At 43.0% G+C, this 20,544-nt stretch overlaps 1 protein-coding gene across 1 annotated transcript in view; it reads left to right on the top strand.

Annotated features, from left to right (window-relative positions):
* Positions 1-19,811, top strand: part of NR3C2 (nuclear receptor subfamily 3 group C member 2) — a 326,353-nt gene extending 306,542 nt beyond the window's left edge. The window contains exon 9 of the mRNA XM_058550170.1: positions 17,104-19,811. Within this exon, the coding sequence (XP_058406153.1) occupies positions 17,104-17,259 (156 nt within the window). The 3' untranslated portion in view covers positions 17,260-19,811. The remainder of the gene's footprint in view (positions 1-17,103) is intronic.
* The last annotated feature ends 733 nt before the right edge of the window (positions 19,812-20,544 follow it).

Here is a 20,544-nt window from a genome sequence, read left to right as displayed (position 1 = left end):
AATCCCTCTTCTTACAATATGAAATAACTGTATAATACCTGGGATTTACCTAGTGCATTTCTTCCTAAGTCCTGTCATTAAATCCTTCTAATATCTCCATGAGGCAAGGATGAGTAAATATTACTATTTACACTTAATCACCTCATCTTAATTCCTTTCACTATATAAAGGGAATAATAGTAACATTTACTCATTTTTTTCCCCTTTGTATAGAGAAAGAAATTAAGACAGGGAGTGATTAAGTGCATTTTCCCAGGTTCAGAAATGAGGCAGGACCAGAAGGCAGGAGTGGATGAGGGACAGAAGCACCTGGGGAGGACGTCAGTGCTGAGCATCCCACTCTTGGCTTAACGTTCTGCTGTCGCCATCTTGAAATTCTTAGTAAACTTTGAACGAGGGGCCCCATATTTTCATTTTGCACTGGGCTCTGCAAATAATGCAGCCTGTCCTGGGCATAATGTAATCTGTTTAATATTGTGTCAGTCAGAGGAGATGATGAGTGTGAAGAGCAGTTTGCAGACTGTGGAACACCATGCACGTGTGTCTTTGAAAGAAGGTAGCAGAATGTATGTAAGAATTGAATGAAACAAGAGAATCATCAATATCCTAGAAAGGAGCCTTAAACCAAAGGCCTAATTTGACACAAAAAGAAATAGTGAAGAAATTGCATAAGGGAGAGACAGACATTGTAAAGCAATAAAAAAGAGGAACATTTATTATTGGTGCCATTTTAGACTAGGGCAGATCATTTTATTTTATTTTATTTTTTTTTTTTTTTATAATTTTATTTATTTATTTATTTTTCCCCAAAAGCCCCAGTAGATAGTTGTATGTCATAGCTGCACATCCTTCTAGTTGCTGTATGTGGGACGCGGCCTCGGCATGGCCGGAGAGGTGATGCGTCAGTGCGCGCCCGGGATCCGAACCCAGGCCGCCAGCAGCGCAGCGCGCGCACCCAACCGCTAAGCCACAGGGCCGGCCCTAAGGCAGATCGTTTTAAATGTCTGAGATTGAAAAAGCTGGGAAGATGCCAGTTGATAAATTTTGTTTATCAAGGTCGTGGTTAAAGGAACTAGCAAGTGTATATGGCTTCACACGCTGTCAGCCATCATTTACAATAACATACACACAGTCAATCGTCATTATTTGCAGATTCTGCATTTACAAATTTGCGTACTGGTTAAAATTTATTTGTAACCCCCAAATCAGTACGGCACTTTCACAGTCATTCACAGACACGTGCCGAGCAGTAAAAAATTTGAGTGGCTTCATGTGCATGTTCCTAACTAGGGTCAAGCAAAGTGATGTTCTGCCTTCTTTTTCAGTTCTCATACAGTAAGTGTCCCTCCTGTAGTCTATTTAGTGCCACATTTTTTGCTTTTTTTTTTTTTTTTGGTGACTTTGCTGTTTAAAATGGTCCCCAAATGGTGCTCATGCACTGTCTAGTGTTCCTAAGCGCAAGAAGGCTGTGACGTGCCTCATGGAGAAAATGTATGTTCAGTAAACTTCATTTAGTCATGAGTTACATGGGTCATGAGTTCAATGTTAAGGAATTAGCCATAAACATTAAATAAGGTGTCTTCAAACAGAAACACACATAAAACAAAGTTATGTATTGGTCATTGATGAAAATGTTGTGACCAGTAGCTAGTGGGAACCTAACCCTGAATTTCCCCTAGGAGCAAGGGTTCAGTATTCACGAACTCACTGTTTGCAATGACTTTATAGAACATAACTGCAGTAAATAAGAGAAGCAGCTATAAATGTATGTATCCTATGGGGCTATAGGTTCAAAGGGAAATGACTCTTAAAGAAACAGCCAACAATGGCAGATGTGAGTAATGGTGGCTGTCCATTTGAATGACAAATTCCAGAGCCTTTAATTAAGCGGGACAGTCTCCAGTTGCCTACTTCAACCCCCTTATGTAAAAGAATTCTTTCTAAAGCATTTTCTAAAGGCTCAGAAAATCTGTATAATATTTGGAAAGCCAGATCTAGCTACCACCATAGCACTTGATTCACAGACTTTTGTTTTCCACATTTTAATATTTCTGAAATCAAGAGACATTTTATACTTGATTTATATATTGTAGCAAACAACCAAAACCTGTTCTCCCATAAGCTGTTACTAAATCCCTGGTGTGCCTTCCAATCTGGGGGTCAGTAGACTTTTTCCATAAAGGACCGGGTAGTAAATACTGTAGGCGTTGTGGGCCCCATGCTGTTTGTCACAGCTACTCAGCTCGGCCACTGTAGCATGACAGCAGGCATAGATAATATCTAAATGAATGAGCATGGCTGTGTTCCGGTAAAACTATTTCATATCATTTTTGCATGTCACAAAATATTATCCTTTTGATTTTTTTCAACCATTTAAAAGTGTAAAAAACAAACAAAAATGAAAAAAACTTACGAAAACCGTTATTAGGCCGGATTTGGCCTGCAGGCCATACTTTGCTGATCCCTGATTCATTCAAAAGCATCATAGAATCAAGGGAATAAATTAGGCCATGTTGGTCTCAAGGGTCCCTACTTGGATCAGAAGAGGCTGCCCTTGGCCAATGGGGTCTGCCCCTTGTTTGCTTAGTGTTCCTTTTCTTTCAAAGATTGGAATAAGGATTTAACTGCTTAATCTTGATTTAACCAGATATTAAAGTTGGTAACTTATAAACATGAATTGGTTTAGATTTTTACATTGCTCAGTGTAGTGTATATTTGCAAGGAAGATCTAGGAAATATTGGAAACAAAATTAGGAAAAGTTCATACTTCTATATACAGTAACATGCCAATGCGTTTCAAACACAACCCTTTCATTAGACTTCCTTTGTTCAGCAATGTTCTAATTATCCCTTTATCTTTAAGCTCTACTTTCTCCTTTTCCATTGTGTCATTTTTCTTTGTGTTTTTCACATGTACAATAGACCTTATTCACAAGGAGGCGGAGCTGTGATCTAGACTGTGGCTTGTTATACAAGGAAACTTAAACAGGGTGGAAATTAAATAAATTTAAGTCCAAAAAAAATTTGAAGGAAATTGAACCCGTCTTGCATGGCACAGCATCTAAACAACATATTTTGAAGGTTTAATATGTATCACTGACCAGAGATCAATGATTGGAGTTGAATTTATTATAAAAATGATGATGAACAACAAATTAAAATGTAACCTCAGATGGCAATCAGATGCTAATAACAGGGGCAGGGATGAGTTTTCAGAAATGCCCTTGGTGTTTCATGAGATGTTGAACAGCGCCTACTTCGCACCCCAGCAGCTAGCCCTTTCCTGGGCACCTGGTCTGGCCCAGACTGCCTGAGCCTGCACCAGCCTAGACCCAGGAACCAGCCCTGTGAGGCCATGTGGGACAACCCTGCCTCTCTCACTCTATCAGGCAGCTGGGCCTCTCTGGAAGCAGAGCCAGAGGTGCCCATTCTGTCCTGGAGCCCTGGCTTTGGCTACCCTCACAAGGGGTCCCCTGGCCTAGAATTTGCAGGTGGAGCTCATATCAGAGCAAGCAGCCCCATTGAGGCTTGTCTCCTGCTTCAGGGACACACTTGAATCCAGATGCCTGCTGTCCATACGGGCTGACCCTTGGCAGAGGGGGAAAGTTTTTTAAAATGGGGAATCAACAAAAGATTCCCCTTCCAGATGGTGGCTTTGTTGCCAGTGGTAACTCAGAGCCCCGAAGCATCCCGCTAAGTTCCCCAGATGACTCGTACAGGCCTAGAATTAAGCTGATGCACTGAGCGTGCTTTGCTGCTAAGCTTTTGGCCATGAAATGCCCTTTAGTGAGTATTTAAAAACCAATCTTTTTAGGTATTATTCTGATGGTATCTTTTTCTTTTATTGAGATATAATTGACATATAACATTGTGTAATTTTAAGGTGTCCAGCATGTTGCTTTGATACATTTATTGCAATATGATTACCACTGTAGCATTAGCTAATACCTCTATCAGGTCACATAATTATCATTTCTTTTTTGTGGTTGAAACAATTCAGATCTAGTCTCTTAGCAAGTTTGAAGTTTATAAAACAGCATTCTTCTCTATAATCACCAGGTTGTGCATTAGATCTCTAGGACTTATTTATCTCCTGGTTGCAAGTTTGTACCCTGAAACAACATCTCCCCAATTCCCCCACCCGCTGGTAACCACCATTCGACTCTCTGTTTTTGTGAGTTTGGCTTGTTCAGATTCCACATATAAGTGAGATCATACAGTATTTATCTTTCCCTGTCTGACTTATTTCACTAAGCATAATGCCCTCACTGGTCCATCTATTTTTTCACAAATGGCAGGATTTCCTTCTTTCTCATGGCTGAATAATATTCGTGTGTGTCTGTGTGTGAGAGAGACACATCTGCTTTATCCATTCATCTGTTAATGGATACCTTGGTTGTTTACATATCTTGGCTGTTGTGAATAATGCTGCAGTAAACATGAGAGTGTATGTATCTCTTTAATGGCCTGTTTTCATTTCCTTTGGACATATACCCAGGAGTGGAGTTGCTGGATCGTAGGGTAGTTCTAGTTTTAATTTTTTTTTATTTTTATGAGGAAGATCAGCCCTGAGCTAACATCCGTGCCAATCCTCCTCTTTTTGCTGAGGAAGATTGGCCCTGGGCTAACATCTGTGCCTGTCTTCCTCCACTTTACATGGGACACCTCCACATCATGGCCTGACAAGTGGTGCATCGGTGCGCGCCCGGGATCCGAACCCGGGCCGCCAGCAGCGGAGTGAGCGCACTTAACCGCTACGCCGCAGGGCCAGCCCCTAGTTTTAATTTTTTGAGGAACTTCTATACTGTTTTCCATAGTGGCTGCACCAATTTCCATTCCCACCAACAGCGCACAGGGGTTCCCTTTTCTCCACATCCTCACCAATACTTATCTCTTGTCTTCTTGATGATAGCCATTCTAACAGATGTGAGTTGATATTTCATTGTGTGGTTTTTTTTTTTGTGCGGGAGATCAGCCCTGAGCTAACATCTGTGCTAATCCTCCTCTTCTTATTTGCTGAGGAAGACGGGCTCTGAGCTAACATCTATTGCCAATCCTCCTCCTTTTTTTTTTCCTTCCCCAAAGCCCCAGTAGATAGTTGTATGTCTTAGTTGCACATCCTTCTAGTTGCTGTATGTGGGACGCGGCCTCAACATGGCCAGAGAAGCGGTGCGTCAGTGCGCGCCCAGGATCCAAACCCCGGGCGCCAATAGCGGAGCGTGCGCACTTAACCGCTAAGCCACCAGGCCGGCCCTCATTGTGGTTTTTATTGCATTTCTCTGATTAGTGATATTGAGCATCTTTTCATGTATTTGTTGGCCATTTGGATGTCTTCTTTGGAAAAATGTCTGTTCGTTTCCTCTGCCTATTCTTTGTTTTGCTTGTCCAAATCAGATTTTTTTTATTGAGATGTATGAGTTCTTTATGTATTTTGGATATCAAACCCTTATCCAATATATAGTTTACAAATACTTTCTTTCATTCTGTAGGTTGCCTTTTCATTTTTTTTGATTGTTTCTTTTGCCGTGCAGAAGCTTTATAGTTTAATATAGTTGCACTTGTTGAATTTTGCTTTTATTGCTTGTGCTTTTGGTATCATACTCAAAAAATCATTGCCAAGGAGCTTCTTTCCTGTGTTTTTTTCTATGAGTTTTATGGTATCAGGTCTTATGTTTAAGTCTTTAATCCATTTCAAGTTAATGTTTGTGTATGTGTGAGATAGGGGTCCAATTTCATTCTTCTGCGTGTGGTTATCTAGTTTTCCCAACACCATTTGTTGAAGAGACTGCTTTTCCCATTGAGTGTTCTTGGTTCCCTTGTCAGATATTAGTTGACTGTAAATGCGGGGGTTTATTTCTGGGCTTTCTGTTTCATTGGTCTATGTGTCTACTTATATGCCAGTACCATAATGTTTCAATTACTATAGCTTTGTAGTATAGTTTGAAATCAGGAAGCATGATGCCTATGACTTGGTTCTTTCTTAGGATTGCTGTGGCTATTTGGTTTCATATGAATCTTATGATTTTTTTTTCTATTTCTATGGGAAATTCCATTGGAATTTTGATAAAGATTGTGTTGAATCTATAGATGGTTTTGGGTCGTATGGACATTTTGACAATGTTATGTCTTCTGATTCATGAACACAGGATAGCTTTCCGTTTGTTGGGGTCTTCTTCAATTTCTTTTATCCAAGTCTTGTAGTTTTCATTGTACAGATCCTTCACTTCTTGGTTAAATTTGTTACTAAGTATTTTATTGTTTTGATGCTATTGTGAATGGTATTTTTGTTATATTCTGTTTCACATGTTTCATTGTTAGTGTATAGAAACACAACTGATTTCTGTATGTTGATTTTGTATCCTGTACCTTTATTGAATTTGTTAATTAGTTCTGACAGTTTTGGGGTTGAGTCTTTAGGGTTTTCTATATGTAAGATTGTACCATCTGCAATTAACGACAATTTTACTTCTTTCTGACTTGGATTTTTTATTTTTAAAACCTATTATTTCTTTGTCTCTCTGGCTAGGACTTCCAGTACTATATTGAATAAGAGTGGTAAGAGTGAGCACCCTGTCTGGTTCCTGATATTAGAGGAAAAGCTTTCTATTTTTCTTCACTGAGTATAATGTGAGCTGTGGGTTTCTCATATATGGCCTTTATTATGTTGAGGTATGTTCCTTCTATACTCAGTTTATTGAGGGTTTTTTTTTATCATGAATAGATGATGTATTTTGTGAAATGCTTTTGCTGCATCCATTAAGATGATCATATGATTTTTATCTTTCATTCTCTTAATATAATATATTACATTTATTGATTGGCATATACTGAACCATCCTTGCATCACAGGGATAAATCCCACTTGTCATGGTGTATAATCCTTTTAATGTGTTGTTGAATTTGGTTTGCTAATATTTTGTTGAGAATTTTTGCATCTATATTCATCAGGGATATTGGTCTGTGGTTCTCTTTTCCTGTAATGTCTTTCTCTGGCTTTGGTATTGGGGTAATTCTGGCCTTGTAAAACGGGTTTGGAAGTGTTCCCTCTTCTTCAATAGAAGGATTAATGTTAACTCTTCTTTAAATGTTTAGTAGAATTCACCAGTGAAGCCATCTGGTCCTAGGGTTTTCTGTGTTGGGAGGTTTTTGACTACTGATTCAGTCTCCTTACATGTTATTGATCTGTTCAGATTTTCTGTTTCTTCCTGATTCAGTCAAAGCAGGTTGCATGTATCTAGGAATTTATCCATTTCTTCTAGGTTATGCAATTTGTTAGCATATAATTGTATATGGTAGTCTCTTATGAACCTTTGTATTTCTGTGGTATCAGTTGTAATGTCTCTTCTTTCATTTCTGATTTTAATTATTTGAGTCTTCTCTCTTTTTTCTTAGTCTAGCTAAAGGTTTAACAATTTTGTTTGTCTTTTCAAAAAACCAGCTCTTAGTTTCATTGATTTTTTTTTTCCATTGTTTTTTTCATCCCTATTTCATTTATTTCCATTCTAATCTTTGTTATTTCCTTCCTTCTGCTAACTTTGGGCTTAGTTTGTTCTTCTTTTTCTAGTTCCTTGAGGTGTCAAGTTAGGTTGTTTGAGATCTGTCTGTTTTCTTTTTTTGTTTTTTCTTTGTGAGGAAGATCAGCCCTGAGCTAACATCGTGCTAATCCTCTTTTTGCTGAGGAAGACCAGCTCTGAGCTAACATCTACTGCCAATCCTCCTCCTTTTTTTCCCCAAAGCCCCAGTAGATAGTTGTACGTCATAGTTGCACATCCTTCTAGTTGCTGTATGTGGGACGTGGCCTCAGCATGGCCGGAGAAGCAGTGTATCGGTGCACGCCCAGGATCCGAACCCGGGCCGCCAGTAGCAGAGCATGCGTACTTAACCGCTAAGCCACTGGGCTGGCCCTGTTTTCTTAATATATGCATTTATCATCATAAATTTCTCTCTCAGAACTGCTTTTGCAGCATCCCGTAGGTTTCAGTATGTTGTGTTTCCATTTTCATTTGTTTTGAGAGATTTTTTGATTTCCCTTTTGATTTCTTCTGTGACCCATTAGTTGTTCAGGAGTGTGTTGTTTAATTTCCACTTGTTTGCAGATTTTTCTAGCTTTCCTCATGTTAATTTCTAGTTTCTTACCATTGTGGTCAGAAAAGATACTTGGTTTGATTTCAGTCGTCTTAAATTTGCTGAGACTTAGTTTGTGTTCTATCATATGGTCTATGGAGTAGAATGTGTATTCTGCTTCTATTGGATAGAATGTTCTATAAATGTCTGTTAGGTCCATTTGGCCTAATGTATGGTTCAAGTCCAGTGTTTCTTTGTTGATTTTCTGTCTGGATGATCTATCCATTGCTGAAAGTGGTGTACTGTTATCTATTTTGTACTGTTGTCTATTTCTCCCTTCAGATCTGTTAGTATTTGCTTAATATGTTTAGGTGCTCCAATGTTGACTGCATATATGTGTACAATTATTATATTTTTCTTGAAGAATTGACCTATTTATCATTATATATTGACTTTCTTTGTCTCTTGTTACCATTTTTGGCTTGTCTATTTTGTCTGATATAAAAAGTATTGTTACTCCCACTTTCTTTTGGTTTTCACTTGCATGGAATATCTTTTTCCATCCCTTCACTCTGAGCTTATGTGTGTCCTGAAAGCTGACATGAGTCTCTTGTAGGCAGCATATAGTTGAGTCTTGTTTTTTTATCCATCCAGTCACTCTGTGCCTTTGATTGGTGAATTCAATCCATTTACATTTAGGGTTATAATGCCATTTTATTCATTGTTTTCTGGTTATTTTATATTTCCATTGTTTCTTTTCCCTCTGTTTCTGCTTACCTTTGCAGATTGGTGATTTTCCATGGTGGTATGCTCTGTTTCCCTTTTGTTTATCTTTTCTGCATCTACTCTAGGTTTTTGCTTTGTGGTTACCATGAGGCTTACATAAGACATCTCACACATAAAACAGTTCATGTGAAGCTCATAGCAACTTAACTTCCATCATCTACAAAAGCTTCACTGTTCTACCCCCCCCCTTTTATATTTTTGATGTCATTATTTACCTCTTTTTCTATTGTGTATTTGTTAACAAGGTTACAGTAGCTAAAATTATTTTTAAGACTCTTTTCCTTTGACCTTTATACTCTGGTTAAGTGGTTAACACACCATCCTATTACAGAATTAAAATTTTCTAAGTCTGACTATATATTACCTTTACCAGTATGTTGTATACTTTTGTATGTTTTCATGTCACTGATTAGCGTCTGTTCATTTCAGCCTGAAGAACTCCTTTCAGCATTTCTTGCAAAGCAGTTCTAGTGGTGATGAACTCCCGCAGCTTTTGTTTGTCTAGGAAAGTCTTTTTCTCCTTCATATCTAAAAGATAACTTTGCCAGATAGAGTATTCCTGCCTGGCGATTTTTTTCTTTCAACGCTTTGAATAAGTCATTCCATACTCCCTCCTGGCCTGTAGGGTTTCTGCTGAGAAATCTGCTGATAGCTTAATGGGGGTTCCTTTGTAGGTTACAATCTTTTTTTTTTTCCCTGGCTGCTTTTAGAATTCTTTCTTTACCTTTGATTTTTGACAGTTTCATTATAATGTGTCTTGGAGAAGGTCTTTTTGCATTGAGATAATAGGGTGATCTATTAGCTTGTGATCTTGGATGTCCGGTTCTCTCCCCAGGTTTGGGAAGTTCTCAGCTGTTATTTCTTTAGATAAACTTTCTGGCCCCTTCTCCCTTTCTTCTCTTTCTGGAGCCCTGATTTTTCTAATATTAGTTCTTTTGTTGGAATCCCTTAGATTATGTAGGCTTTCTTCAATCTTTTTCATTCTTTTTTCTTTGGTCTCCTCTAAATGGGTTATTTCAAAATCCTCTAACTCACTTATTCTGTCTTCCATTTGTTCTGCTCTACTGCAGATGCACTCTATTGCATTTTTCATTTTATTCATCAAGTTCCTCAGCTCCAGAATTTCTGTTTGGTTCTTTTTTGTGATTTCTCTCTTTGGTAAATAGTTCATTTTGAACCTGTATTGTTTTTGTGATTGTTCTGAATTGTCTTTCTGAATTTTCTTGTAGCTCATTGAGTTTCTTCAAAGCAGCTATTTTGAATTCATTATCAGCTAGATCACAAAATTCCATGCCTTTGAGCTTAGTTGTTGGAGAATTATTATTATCTTTTGGTGATGACATGTTTGATTTTTCATGTTCCTTGTAGTTTTGCATTGCTTTTTTCACATCTGAAGTAGCAGACACCTCCTTAAGTCTTTGCTAGTTGCCCTCAAATGGGGTATTCTGTTCATTTGCACTCTTATTATCTGTAGTTTTCTCTGTCTTTGTGTGGGTACACCTGTTTCACTCTTTTTGCTCCCTCCTTAAGAATTGTGGCACACTTCTTAAGCTTTTATGTCTTCTCTAGTTCTCTGGTTCTTACAACCTACCAGGCTGGCCACTGGAAACCTCTCTTTTTCTTTCCATAAGGTGGCGCTACAGCTCAACTTTGTGTTTTCTTACTTGCCCACAGATCCTGGCCTGTTTTCTGAGCACACTTCCCATCTACTGGAGCTCACTCTTGCCACCTGGCTCAGAAGTATGCACAAGGAGCCAGCTGCAGAGTGGGGGGAGGTGTGAGTTTAGCACTTGGGGTGTTGAGGGTGCCCGCAGACCCACTAGGGAGATCCCCAGGTCTGGTACTTCCAGAGGCTCATGGGTAGACTTCCTGCTGAGCACAGTCAGCAGGAACTGTGTGCCTTTAATGCCCTTTGATATTCTTATCTGCCTCTTTCCCAATCTCCTCCCTCCTCCCAGTCATGGAGGTCTGCCTCAGTACTCTGGGTACTGCTGGAGAGATACAGGTTTCTCCAGCTGTGTCCCACACCACTGGAGTAGCTATGCACTCACTCTCCACTCTCCTTTTCCCCTGCTGGAGAGGTTGCTGCTACCTGATAGTTCGGCCCATTCAGTGTTGCCTTGGCAGAGGTGGGGACAGTGCTGGTCAAGTTCTTTCTATCTCCAAGGCGTCCAAACTCACTTGGGTTTTTCTGCTCCAATGGCATGTTGGAATCTCCCCGGACTTCTGCAGTTTCTCTCTTGTCTGTGGGTATCTGCCCAGGTCAGCACTCTCCAGGTTTTTTCCCCTTCTGTGGCCAGAGGGGTAGGGGCAGGTTTGCTGCTCTGCTGGTTCCACAGCCTGTACCGAGTTCTCTCTGCCTATTACTGGATGCACAGGTGGGAGAGACTCTTCCTTTGGTGTATGGTGCTGGATCCCGCAGCTCCCATAAAGGTGCTTTTGTTCGTGGATGGATGATTGACTTGGTTGAAAAAGGGAGACAAAAAACAGGAACTCTTTGACACCGCCGTGATGCTGACATGACTCCCTGATGGTATCTTTCTGATACTTTTCCTCTTGGTCACATCTTGGAGGCCTTCAGGACTCGGCTAAACTCAGCCTCTAGGAGAGCCTGCCAGGAGCCCTCAGTGGGGCCTGGCTTTCCAAAGGGAATCCATAAGTAAATAGTGGTCTAACCTTGTTGTTAAAGGTTATATTTTCTTCTGAGTGTAGAAACAAATGCTCCTAAATTTGGGCGGCTTTTGTTACTTTTGCACCATGTTACCATCACATTTTGTTGAGACATCACCAGCCAGAGAGAAGCAGTCCTGCACGGCTGCAGGGCACCCACCTGTGTACACACAGGCATCTTCCAGACTGGCCTGTGCTGGGGGGGATTGGGGGTTTTGAATGAAGGCCAGACTCCTTATATAATCACTGTGCATCATTTTCCAGTGTTCACAAGGCTGTTGCTGGAACACCTGGAGTAAACAGTTGCTGGCCGTTTCTGTCTATTACTGTTACACAGTATTTAGAATTGAAGCTATATATCTTTTGCCCCTAACCCTATCAATAAAGCTGGCTAAAATTCTGATCTTTAAAAATAAAGCTTCAGACCTCCCCCAATGCTCATTTCAGGCAAAAGCTCAGTCTCACTTAGGCGAAAGTTCAGGAGTCAGCAGATAACTTATGACAAATGAACATGCTGTTGAAAACACGTGGGACCCTACTTCAGAGAGGCCGTGATCGTTCAGGTGCTCCGTCACCACTTACTGACTGTGTGACCTTAGAACAGCAGTGCCACACCCTCCCTGCATGGCACCGCGAGAGAGACCATTGCTCCTGGTGGGAGCCTGCACACAGCTGCTGGCTCGGTGGACGGAGTGGGGAAAGGGCAGTGATAGAGCCCGATGGCTTTATTTTTGTAGCATGCAAAATGCCATCAGTCGCCCTGTGACCATCCAGGCTCCTCTACAGCCCTGGCAGCTGTGGCCATCAGGCTGGATAAATCATGCTGAGCATCAAGCTAAACTTCTGTGATCCCAATAGATGCATTTTGTACAAAATGAAAAGTCAGTGCAAAAGACTTTCTGATTCCTAATAATGTGGGACTCTTATTACTGATTATAATTAGGGTTCTTTCCTCTCCATGTAGCCTGGTATTTACCAGGAAAGGCTGGTGGGGATCAATATGGAGGCGGCAGGCCTGGCCTGGCCATTTGTCTCATTGCAATTAAGGCATTCATGCTGACAGGCCAACAGGGTAGAGCTTTTATCTCTATAGCCACGACCACCCTCCCCCCACCCCTCCCGCTAACCACAGTGAGCAGTGATTGGGGTTCATGGTGCCCATGGTGTGCATACTAATTCACATTAAAACCTGGCATAAACAAGTCAAAGGAAATCACAGAGAAAGGTGGTGGAAGGGGGTTAGCGTAGTGTATTGATGAAAGTGGTTAGCCTTGTATATTGAGTTCTGCATTATTTACTTAGTGCCACTAAAATGAAGATGCCCGTTTAAATTACCCAGTTTTTGTTTTGGTTCACTGATTAAAATTAGCAACACACTGCCCTAAAAAAATACTGTTGGGCTGGCCCGGTGGCATAACGGTTAAGTGCGCACGCTACGCTGCAGCGGCCCGGGGTTCACAGGTTCAGATCCCGGCGCAGACTGACGCACCACTTGTCAAGCCATGCTGTGGCGGCGTCCCATATAAAGTAGAGGAAGATCAGCATGGATGTTAGCCCAGGGCCAGTCTTCCTCAGCAAAAAGAGGAGGATTGGCAGCAGATGTTAGCTCAGGGCTGGTCTTCCTCACACACACACACAAAAAATACTGTTGAAATAAGTTATTCCTGAGCACTTTAGAGTTTGGAAGCAGTCAGAGAATCACTGCAACAAGGCCCTGAGCCCCGTAGCCCTCAGTGCCTCACCAGTGCTATGTGGAAGTAACACGGAGGGTCCTCTCCTGGATGCTATGGGGCTGTGCAAGGGGGTTCCTGCCTTCAAGAGGCTTGCAGGCCACTTAAGGAGCTGCAAATGTGAAAAGTTACACCCATAAGAGATGTGAACCACAGGCTAAAAGAGGAAGTAGTGTCCTCTGGCTCCTGGGTAATTGTCAGATAAACTGGAAAGACAAGGTTGGCATCTGTGAGTTCAGAGGAGAGGAAGATTCCTTCAGGCTGGGGCTCCAGGCAGGTCGAGGAGGGGAGGTGCCTGCAGGGAGTTGGAGGGGATCCATGAAAGAGTGAGCCTGAGAAACAAGCAGAAGCAGCCAAACTCACATCGTTTGAAAAAAGAGTGACATTTTTGAAAAATCCTTCCATGCCAAGTGAGTGTCCAAGGAAACAGCTGGGTTTTCCCTGGGAAGCTATCCACGCAGTCATCCTGGAGTGATTTCCTTTGAAAGGTGGCCTGTGATTTGGCCTGGCTTTCCTCACATGCACACCAGAACTGTGGCAGGCCCTGATGAACTCAGCTCTTCCCTGGTAGTTTCTGGCATCATTCAAGGATGCTCAGCCACCATCCGGTGCCACCTCCCAGGGTGTGACTGCAGCCTGCCCTGCCTCCACTGACTCCGTATCTGGGGCAGCAGCCAGTCCTGCCTGAGAGGGGGTTGGGGACCGCATCCGACGAGGGCATGTGCATTGTCCCTGTTTGTACCCTTGTTTCCCGGCTCCTCTGGGCTCAGGCAGGGTCCCCGCCGGCTGTGTTCCTAGGCATGCGCCTCCATATTGCACCGGGCTGACACTCAGGAGACGCCCGTGAGTGCGTTTAGCATGACCGTTAGAGCCTTCGCCATGACACAGCAGTTTGGCTTCTGAACTAGTGTCCATTCTGGCTGGTCAATGTCCCTGCCGACCCAGCTGTTCCATGTGTGACTCTCGCCCTGCTCTTGGGGCCTAGTCCTCACCTCCTCGTGCTCTGACCATCTGCAGCGTCACCCTTCCTGGGCTCGTGTTTTCCAGTAGCGCTGGTGCCCTTGTACCACAGCAACAGCCCACCTCAAACTTCTGCTAAGGGCTGGGCCTCCATGGGTGCTGTCCTGAAGGCCCCTGACCCACTGGCTGCGATAGGCCAGGGTTGTGAAGGGGAGTGGGGGACTCTGTGGGTCAGCGAGCACTTGGCGGGCTGAACCTGCAGCCTGGACCAGACTGGCCCGTGTTCTCCTCACTCGGTGACTGGGGACCTGGCCTCCATTCTCACAGATGAACCCTGACCTCAGCTGTAGTCACTGGCTCAGGACCCACTGGCTCAAGTCCTGTGGAGGTTTTCAGCGTTGTCCCAGGGTGGAGTGGGCCCAGCAGGCTTCTGAAGCAGCCCGTACCTTCTCAGAGCTGCTGAGGACCCCTGAGCAGCCAGCTCCAGGGGCATCCTGGCCACCCAAGAGGAAGGAGTGAGCCCTTTCCTGAGAGTGGCTGGGCCCCCTCCTCCTGAGGGTTTGCGGGGTCAAATGCCCAGCCCAGGGATGCCAGGCCGACCCCACATGTTCCAGTAAGGCCCCCATCCCTGTGCAGCTGGCCGAGGCATTTACTGTAAATAGAAGCCAGAGTATCAGCTCATGACTAGAAATGAGCTGCTTTCTCAGTCTATGAAACATGGAACAGAGGTGGGCGGGAAATGCCAGCCCCAGGTTAATATGCATGGTTAGTGAGTAGTGTCTGGGACATTGTCCCCAAGCAACCTGTGAGGAAAAACAGCCCAGCCCCTGGCCTTGGTCTGTCTTCATTCTGCTCTGTTTTCTCAGCATCTCTTAGGTGATGCTCGGTGCTGAGAACACATTTATGCAGGTGTTATAGATGAGGACAGGGGCACTGAGAAGGCCTGGGACCTGTCCCCATTAACAGGTTCACAGAGGTGCTCCCGGGCATTCTGCCTCATGTTCAGGTGCTGAGTTACTCTGCTCCTTACCTCTTATCGCATACATGAATGGGCATTGCTGTGGCCTGTTTACAAATATACCCTAAGTGGCCCTGGCCCTGCCAGGTAACTGGTTTCAGATGTCAACTGGTCGGCTAATAGATGCCACTGCACGAGCTTCCCAGTGTTCTGGACCCAGTGAGTGACCCACACTTGCTCTGATCCCTGCCCTGATGGCTGCACAGCTCAGCCTCACCTCCCTCAGGTCATGTGCCAAGGCCACCTTTTCACTCTGACCACCCTTCCAAAAGCAGCACCTCCTCCGTCCTCCTCCCCTCCCAGCACTGTCAGCACCTGACTGTTTGTGTTGTTGCCTCGCAGTAGAACAGAAGCAGGGCCTTGTGTTCACCAGTTTTCTAGTGCCTGGCCTGGAGCAGGGGCCAGGGATGAACGAGGAGGATGAGTCCTAGGTAAAGACCTTGGCCCTCCCCAAACCCCCTGTGGCCTGAGGACAGTGAGCCTTCCTCTCTGGACGTGAACAAGGCCCAACCCCAGAGATGTGTTGGCCTAGTGGGGGCCAATGTTGCCTAGAAACTGAGGTGTCTACCCTCGAGTTAAAATTTACAATGAGAAACCATCCTCGTTCATGGCGCTGCAGGCACCGACACAGAGGGACCTCGAGGAGGGGAGTGGATCAGGGTGAACATGAAATAGAAAGTGGCTGAGACTGGATGAATGGATAAAGAAGATGTGGTATATACACACACAGTGGAATGTTATTCAGCCATGAGAAAGAAGGAAATCCTGCCATTTGTAACAACGTGGATGGACCTTGAGGGCGTTATGCTAAGTGAAATAAGTCAGACAGAGAAAGACAAATACTATATGATCTCACTTATATGTGGAATCTAAAAAAGCCAAACTCATAGAAACAGAGAATGGAATGGTGGTTATCAGGGGCTAGGGGGTGGGGGAAATGGGGAGATGTTGGTCAAAGGGTACAAACTTCCAGTTATAAGAGGAATAAGTTCTGAGGATCTAATGTGCAGCATGGTGATTATAGTTAATAATACTGTATTATATACTTGAAAGTTGCTAACTGAGTAGATCTTAAATATTCTCACCATAAAAAAGAAATGGTCATTATGTGATAGGATGGAGGTGTTAGCTAATCATTTTGCAGTATATGTGTATCAGATCAACTCACTGTACACCCTAAACTTATACAAAGTTATGTGTCAGTTCTCTCAATAAAGCTGGGGGCAGGGAGAGTAGCTGTGACGTCTCAGCCCTGCCCCCCAGCTCAGGGTGGGATGCCTGAAGGAAGGTGGCAGGATGAGGGCCAGGGGGCTGCCTCCAGGGCAGTACTGGCTGCCTCTAGGGCCACAGCTCCACTGGCCGGGCCTAAAGGGGGCTCGGCAAAAAGGGCACTCCGTCCTGCCCTCCCTCTCCGGGGCATCCACCACGAGGACCCTGAGCCAGCACCTGCCTGTCTACCCCCAGTCGTCCTCACAGCCTAGGGAAGGCTCATCACCAATGTCCAAAGATAAACCCATGTGCCTGCCCCACCAACTCACACATTTAGGAATGAGAATTTGAGGAGAGCAGCTCAGTAACACAGCCACTGTGAACTCTGTGACTGTCCCTGTTGCTGCTGATCTAGTCAATCCTGGACAGCTACACAGCTCTTCGCCGAATTTGTTTCACGTGAAGGACATATTACATGGCAGGTGACATGATCACCCTTCTTCCTCCCCTAAGACAGATGACTCAGCTAAATTAATTAGGCAGCGGCACAGACATGGTTTCCTGGTCAGATCTCTGATGTTGCTCTTAGAGTTTACACCAGAGGGGTCCCGGGACGGGGATGGAAGTAAGGCCTCCATATCATGTCCCCTCTCTTCTGTGTTGCAGCTGGTGAGTGACCTGTTGGAATTTTGCTTCTATACCTTCCGAGAGTCCCATGCCCTGAAGGTCGAGTTCCCCGCAATGCTGGTGGAGATCATCAGCGACCAGCTGCCGAAGGTGGAGTCCGGGAACGCCAAGCCCCTTTACTTTCACAGGAAGTAACAGAGACGTCTTACCAGGAGAACTTTGCCTTAAGTTTCCCCGTGTTATTCCGCACCCGCAAAGGACCTAAGGAATCATATTTTTAACATATGATGGTTGATTCACACTTGTTCAGCAGTTTCTCAAGTTTAAAACCATGTCAAGGGTTTGGAGCCCGGAAAGCATTTTGACGCAGATTTGGCAAGACCTGAGCAGTCTAAACAATTCTTCCCCCTCCAATCCCCAGCGCTTAGAAACCTGTTCCTGTTCCTCTGGATGAAAAGCCATATCTAGTCAATAACTCTGATTTTGATATTTTAACAGATGGAAGTTTTAACTCTGCCATGTAGTTTCTGGTCTCGTTCGCTTGTTTTAAAAGGGTTCAAGGACTAACGAACTTTTTAAAGCTTACCCTTGGTTTGCACATAAAACGTATAGTCAATATGGGGCATTAATATCCTTTTATTATTTAAAAAACAAAAAAAGAAAAAATATATACAGATTCCTGTTGTGTAATAAGAGCCCATGAAGCGGAATAGCGCCCCCTGCAGGGCTCCTTTTCGCCCACGTCCTTCTGCATCACTGGTATATACACCCTTTAGCGTCCATTTATTATTTAATTAGAATGGATAAGATGTTAAATGCCTTGGTTTCAATTTCTAGTATCTATTGTGTTGGCTTTACGAATAATTTTTTGCAGTCTTTTGCTGTGCTGTACATTACTGTATGTATAAATTGTGAAGGACCTGATATAAGGTATAAGGAACTTTTGTAAATGAGACACATACAAAAAAAAAAAAAAACTTTAATGGTTAATAGGATGAATGGGAAAGTATTTTTGAAAGAATTCTATTTTGCTGGAGACTATTTAAGTACTATCTTTGTCTAAACAAACAAGGTAAAATTTTTTTTTGTAAAGTGAAATGTTCTGCATGCCTAATGAACCGTTTACAGTGTATTTAAGAAAGGGAAAGCTGTGCCTTTTTTAGCTTCATATCTAATTTACCATTTTACAGTCTCTGTTGTAAATAACCACACTTAAACCTCTTCGGTTGTCTGTAAGCCTTTCTACTCTTTCTGTACTTTTGTTTTGTCCTCGGTCTCCTGCTCGGGGTGTTCGTGGGGCTTGAGCACGTGTTCCGACTTCTGCTTCGTCCTGCTTCCGTGGGGGAACAACACGCTGGGGTGTCTGCAGCTCCTTGAAGGTGTCACTTGAGAGCACACGTGTGAGAGAATGTCCTGGGAGTGCTGCAGCTTGAGGAAGGCAGCCTCTTTTCCTTTTTCCTCACGAAGCAGAATCAGCTCTAGGAGAGAGTCTGGAAATGCGCTGGCTCGGAGAGCACAGTCTCATCCCATTTTAGAACATGGAATTTTCTCCTTTGGGAAAGAAATTCTGTGCATTCTCTCTGTAAAAGGTGAAATGTTCACTTTGGGTCTTGGAAAGGTGTTTTGCACTCCGAACTGGTCAAGGGAACACTCGTAGGTCGTGGCAGGACGCACTGGGGAGATGCCTACTGACACGGTTCGGCCAGAATGGCGTGGAGACCACACGATCATTAGAGGGTTTTTAGATTTTTAAAAGGTAGGTTTTAAAAATAAATTTTATATATAAAGAGTTTTGGGGAAAAAAAACTACAGCTCATATAAGCAAGACAGTGGCACTAAAATTTTTAATTCATTAATCTGTTGGGCACTGATGCAATTTATGACTTTTCTCTTGCCCCAGATCACAAACATATATATCTTTGGGGAAACAACAATATGATTGCACTAAATAAACTACTTTGAATAGAGGCCAAATTAATCTTTTAAAAGTGATGATAATCATCAGGTACTCAGTGAAATCATGTTATTTTCCAAAACCTAAAAGCTGGAGAAGCCCAAGGCCGGGAGAAGGCAGCGTTGGGATCAACAATTTTCTCCAGGGTTCACCATGCAGGCAACATTACCTTGTCTTTCAAAAGACACCTGCCTTATGCAAGGGGAAACCTGTGAAAGCTGCACGCAGAGGAAGGAATTTTTCTTACATAATTTGCAATTTCAGGAATTTAATTTATAGGCAGATCTTTAAATACAGTCAACTTACATGCACAGCAATATGAAAGCTACACTAGGAAGGTGATAAATACACAGCATGCAGACTGGGAGCTTCTAGAAAAGAAATGGCTTACAAGAGCAGCTTTTAGCTCAGACTTATTTTTTATGAAATCGGAATTTCGACGTAACCAGGATTGGGATGGAGACGGTCTGCATCAGCTTTTTGTATTAACAAAGTTACTGGCTCTTTGTGTGTCTCCAGGTAACTTTGCTTGATTAAACAGCAAAGCCATATTCTAAATTCACTGTTGAATGCCTGTCCCAGTCCAAATTGTCTGTCTGCTCTTATTTTTGTACCATATTGCTCTTAAAAATCTTGGTTTGGTACAATTCATAATTCACCAAAACTTCTTCATAGAATTAAAACACACACTAAATTAGTTTAAAATGAAGCAATTTATATCTTTATGCAAAAACATATGTCTGTCTTTGCAAAGGATTGTAAGCAGATTACAATAAATCCTTTACTTTAATCATTTGTTGTTTTGGAAACAGTTCATTTGAATGTCTATAGGAACACCTGGATTTTGTGCCCTTCTAAATCTTGAGTATATGTGCTCCTGCCTACGTCCAAGATGGAGTAACAATTTTTTTCCCCATGTTGGAAAGAGCCCTGTCTTAGGCACGTGTTTTTATGCTCTTTGGGGACTGATAAGATGTGTTGTTTCTTACTGCTAATATTTGGTTCACTAAAATACCCTGTAACGGTTTAATAACGGTAACTGCTACTACTTAGCTGCTAAACACTGTATGTCCAGTGCCTCCTTTATCTTCACAACCACACGAAAGCTTGTTCGTTTCAGTCGTCTTTGAGACTCACGTGAGGAGACCAGATGCCCCGTCTGAGGAGTTCTTCCCCCACGCAGTCTTGTCCTGCTCTCTCACCCTCAGTCCTCAAGACACTCAGCTCCCCACCGGCCGTGATGCTTCTCTCACCTCTTTCTTACAGGCTGCTCCCCTTGATTTCACTCCTTAATAGGGACCACAAGAGAGCAGTAAACAATTATCAGCTCATTTTAAAACTAAAAAACAAACATTTACTTCCCATGAGATAAATTCAAGTACATTTTTAATGTGTCATTTAACTGCTGATCGTTACGTGCTTTCAGAAAGAGAAGACTATTTGAGCGTTCAATTCAACGTTGCTTTAACACAATAGATAGACAGATGGGAACACAACCTAGCCATTAAACAGCACAGGAAAAATAT

This window comes from Diceros bicornis, chromosome 11, assembly GCF_020826845.1.
Source record: "Diceros bicornis minor isolate mBicDic1 chromosome 11, mDicBic1.mat.cur, whole genome shotgun sequence".
NCBI classification, from domain to species: domain Eukaryota; kingdom Metazoa; phylum Chordata; class Mammalia; order Perissodactyla; family Rhinocerotidae; genus Diceros; species Diceros bicornis.
This window is presented reverse-complemented; position numbering and strand designations above follow the sequence as displayed.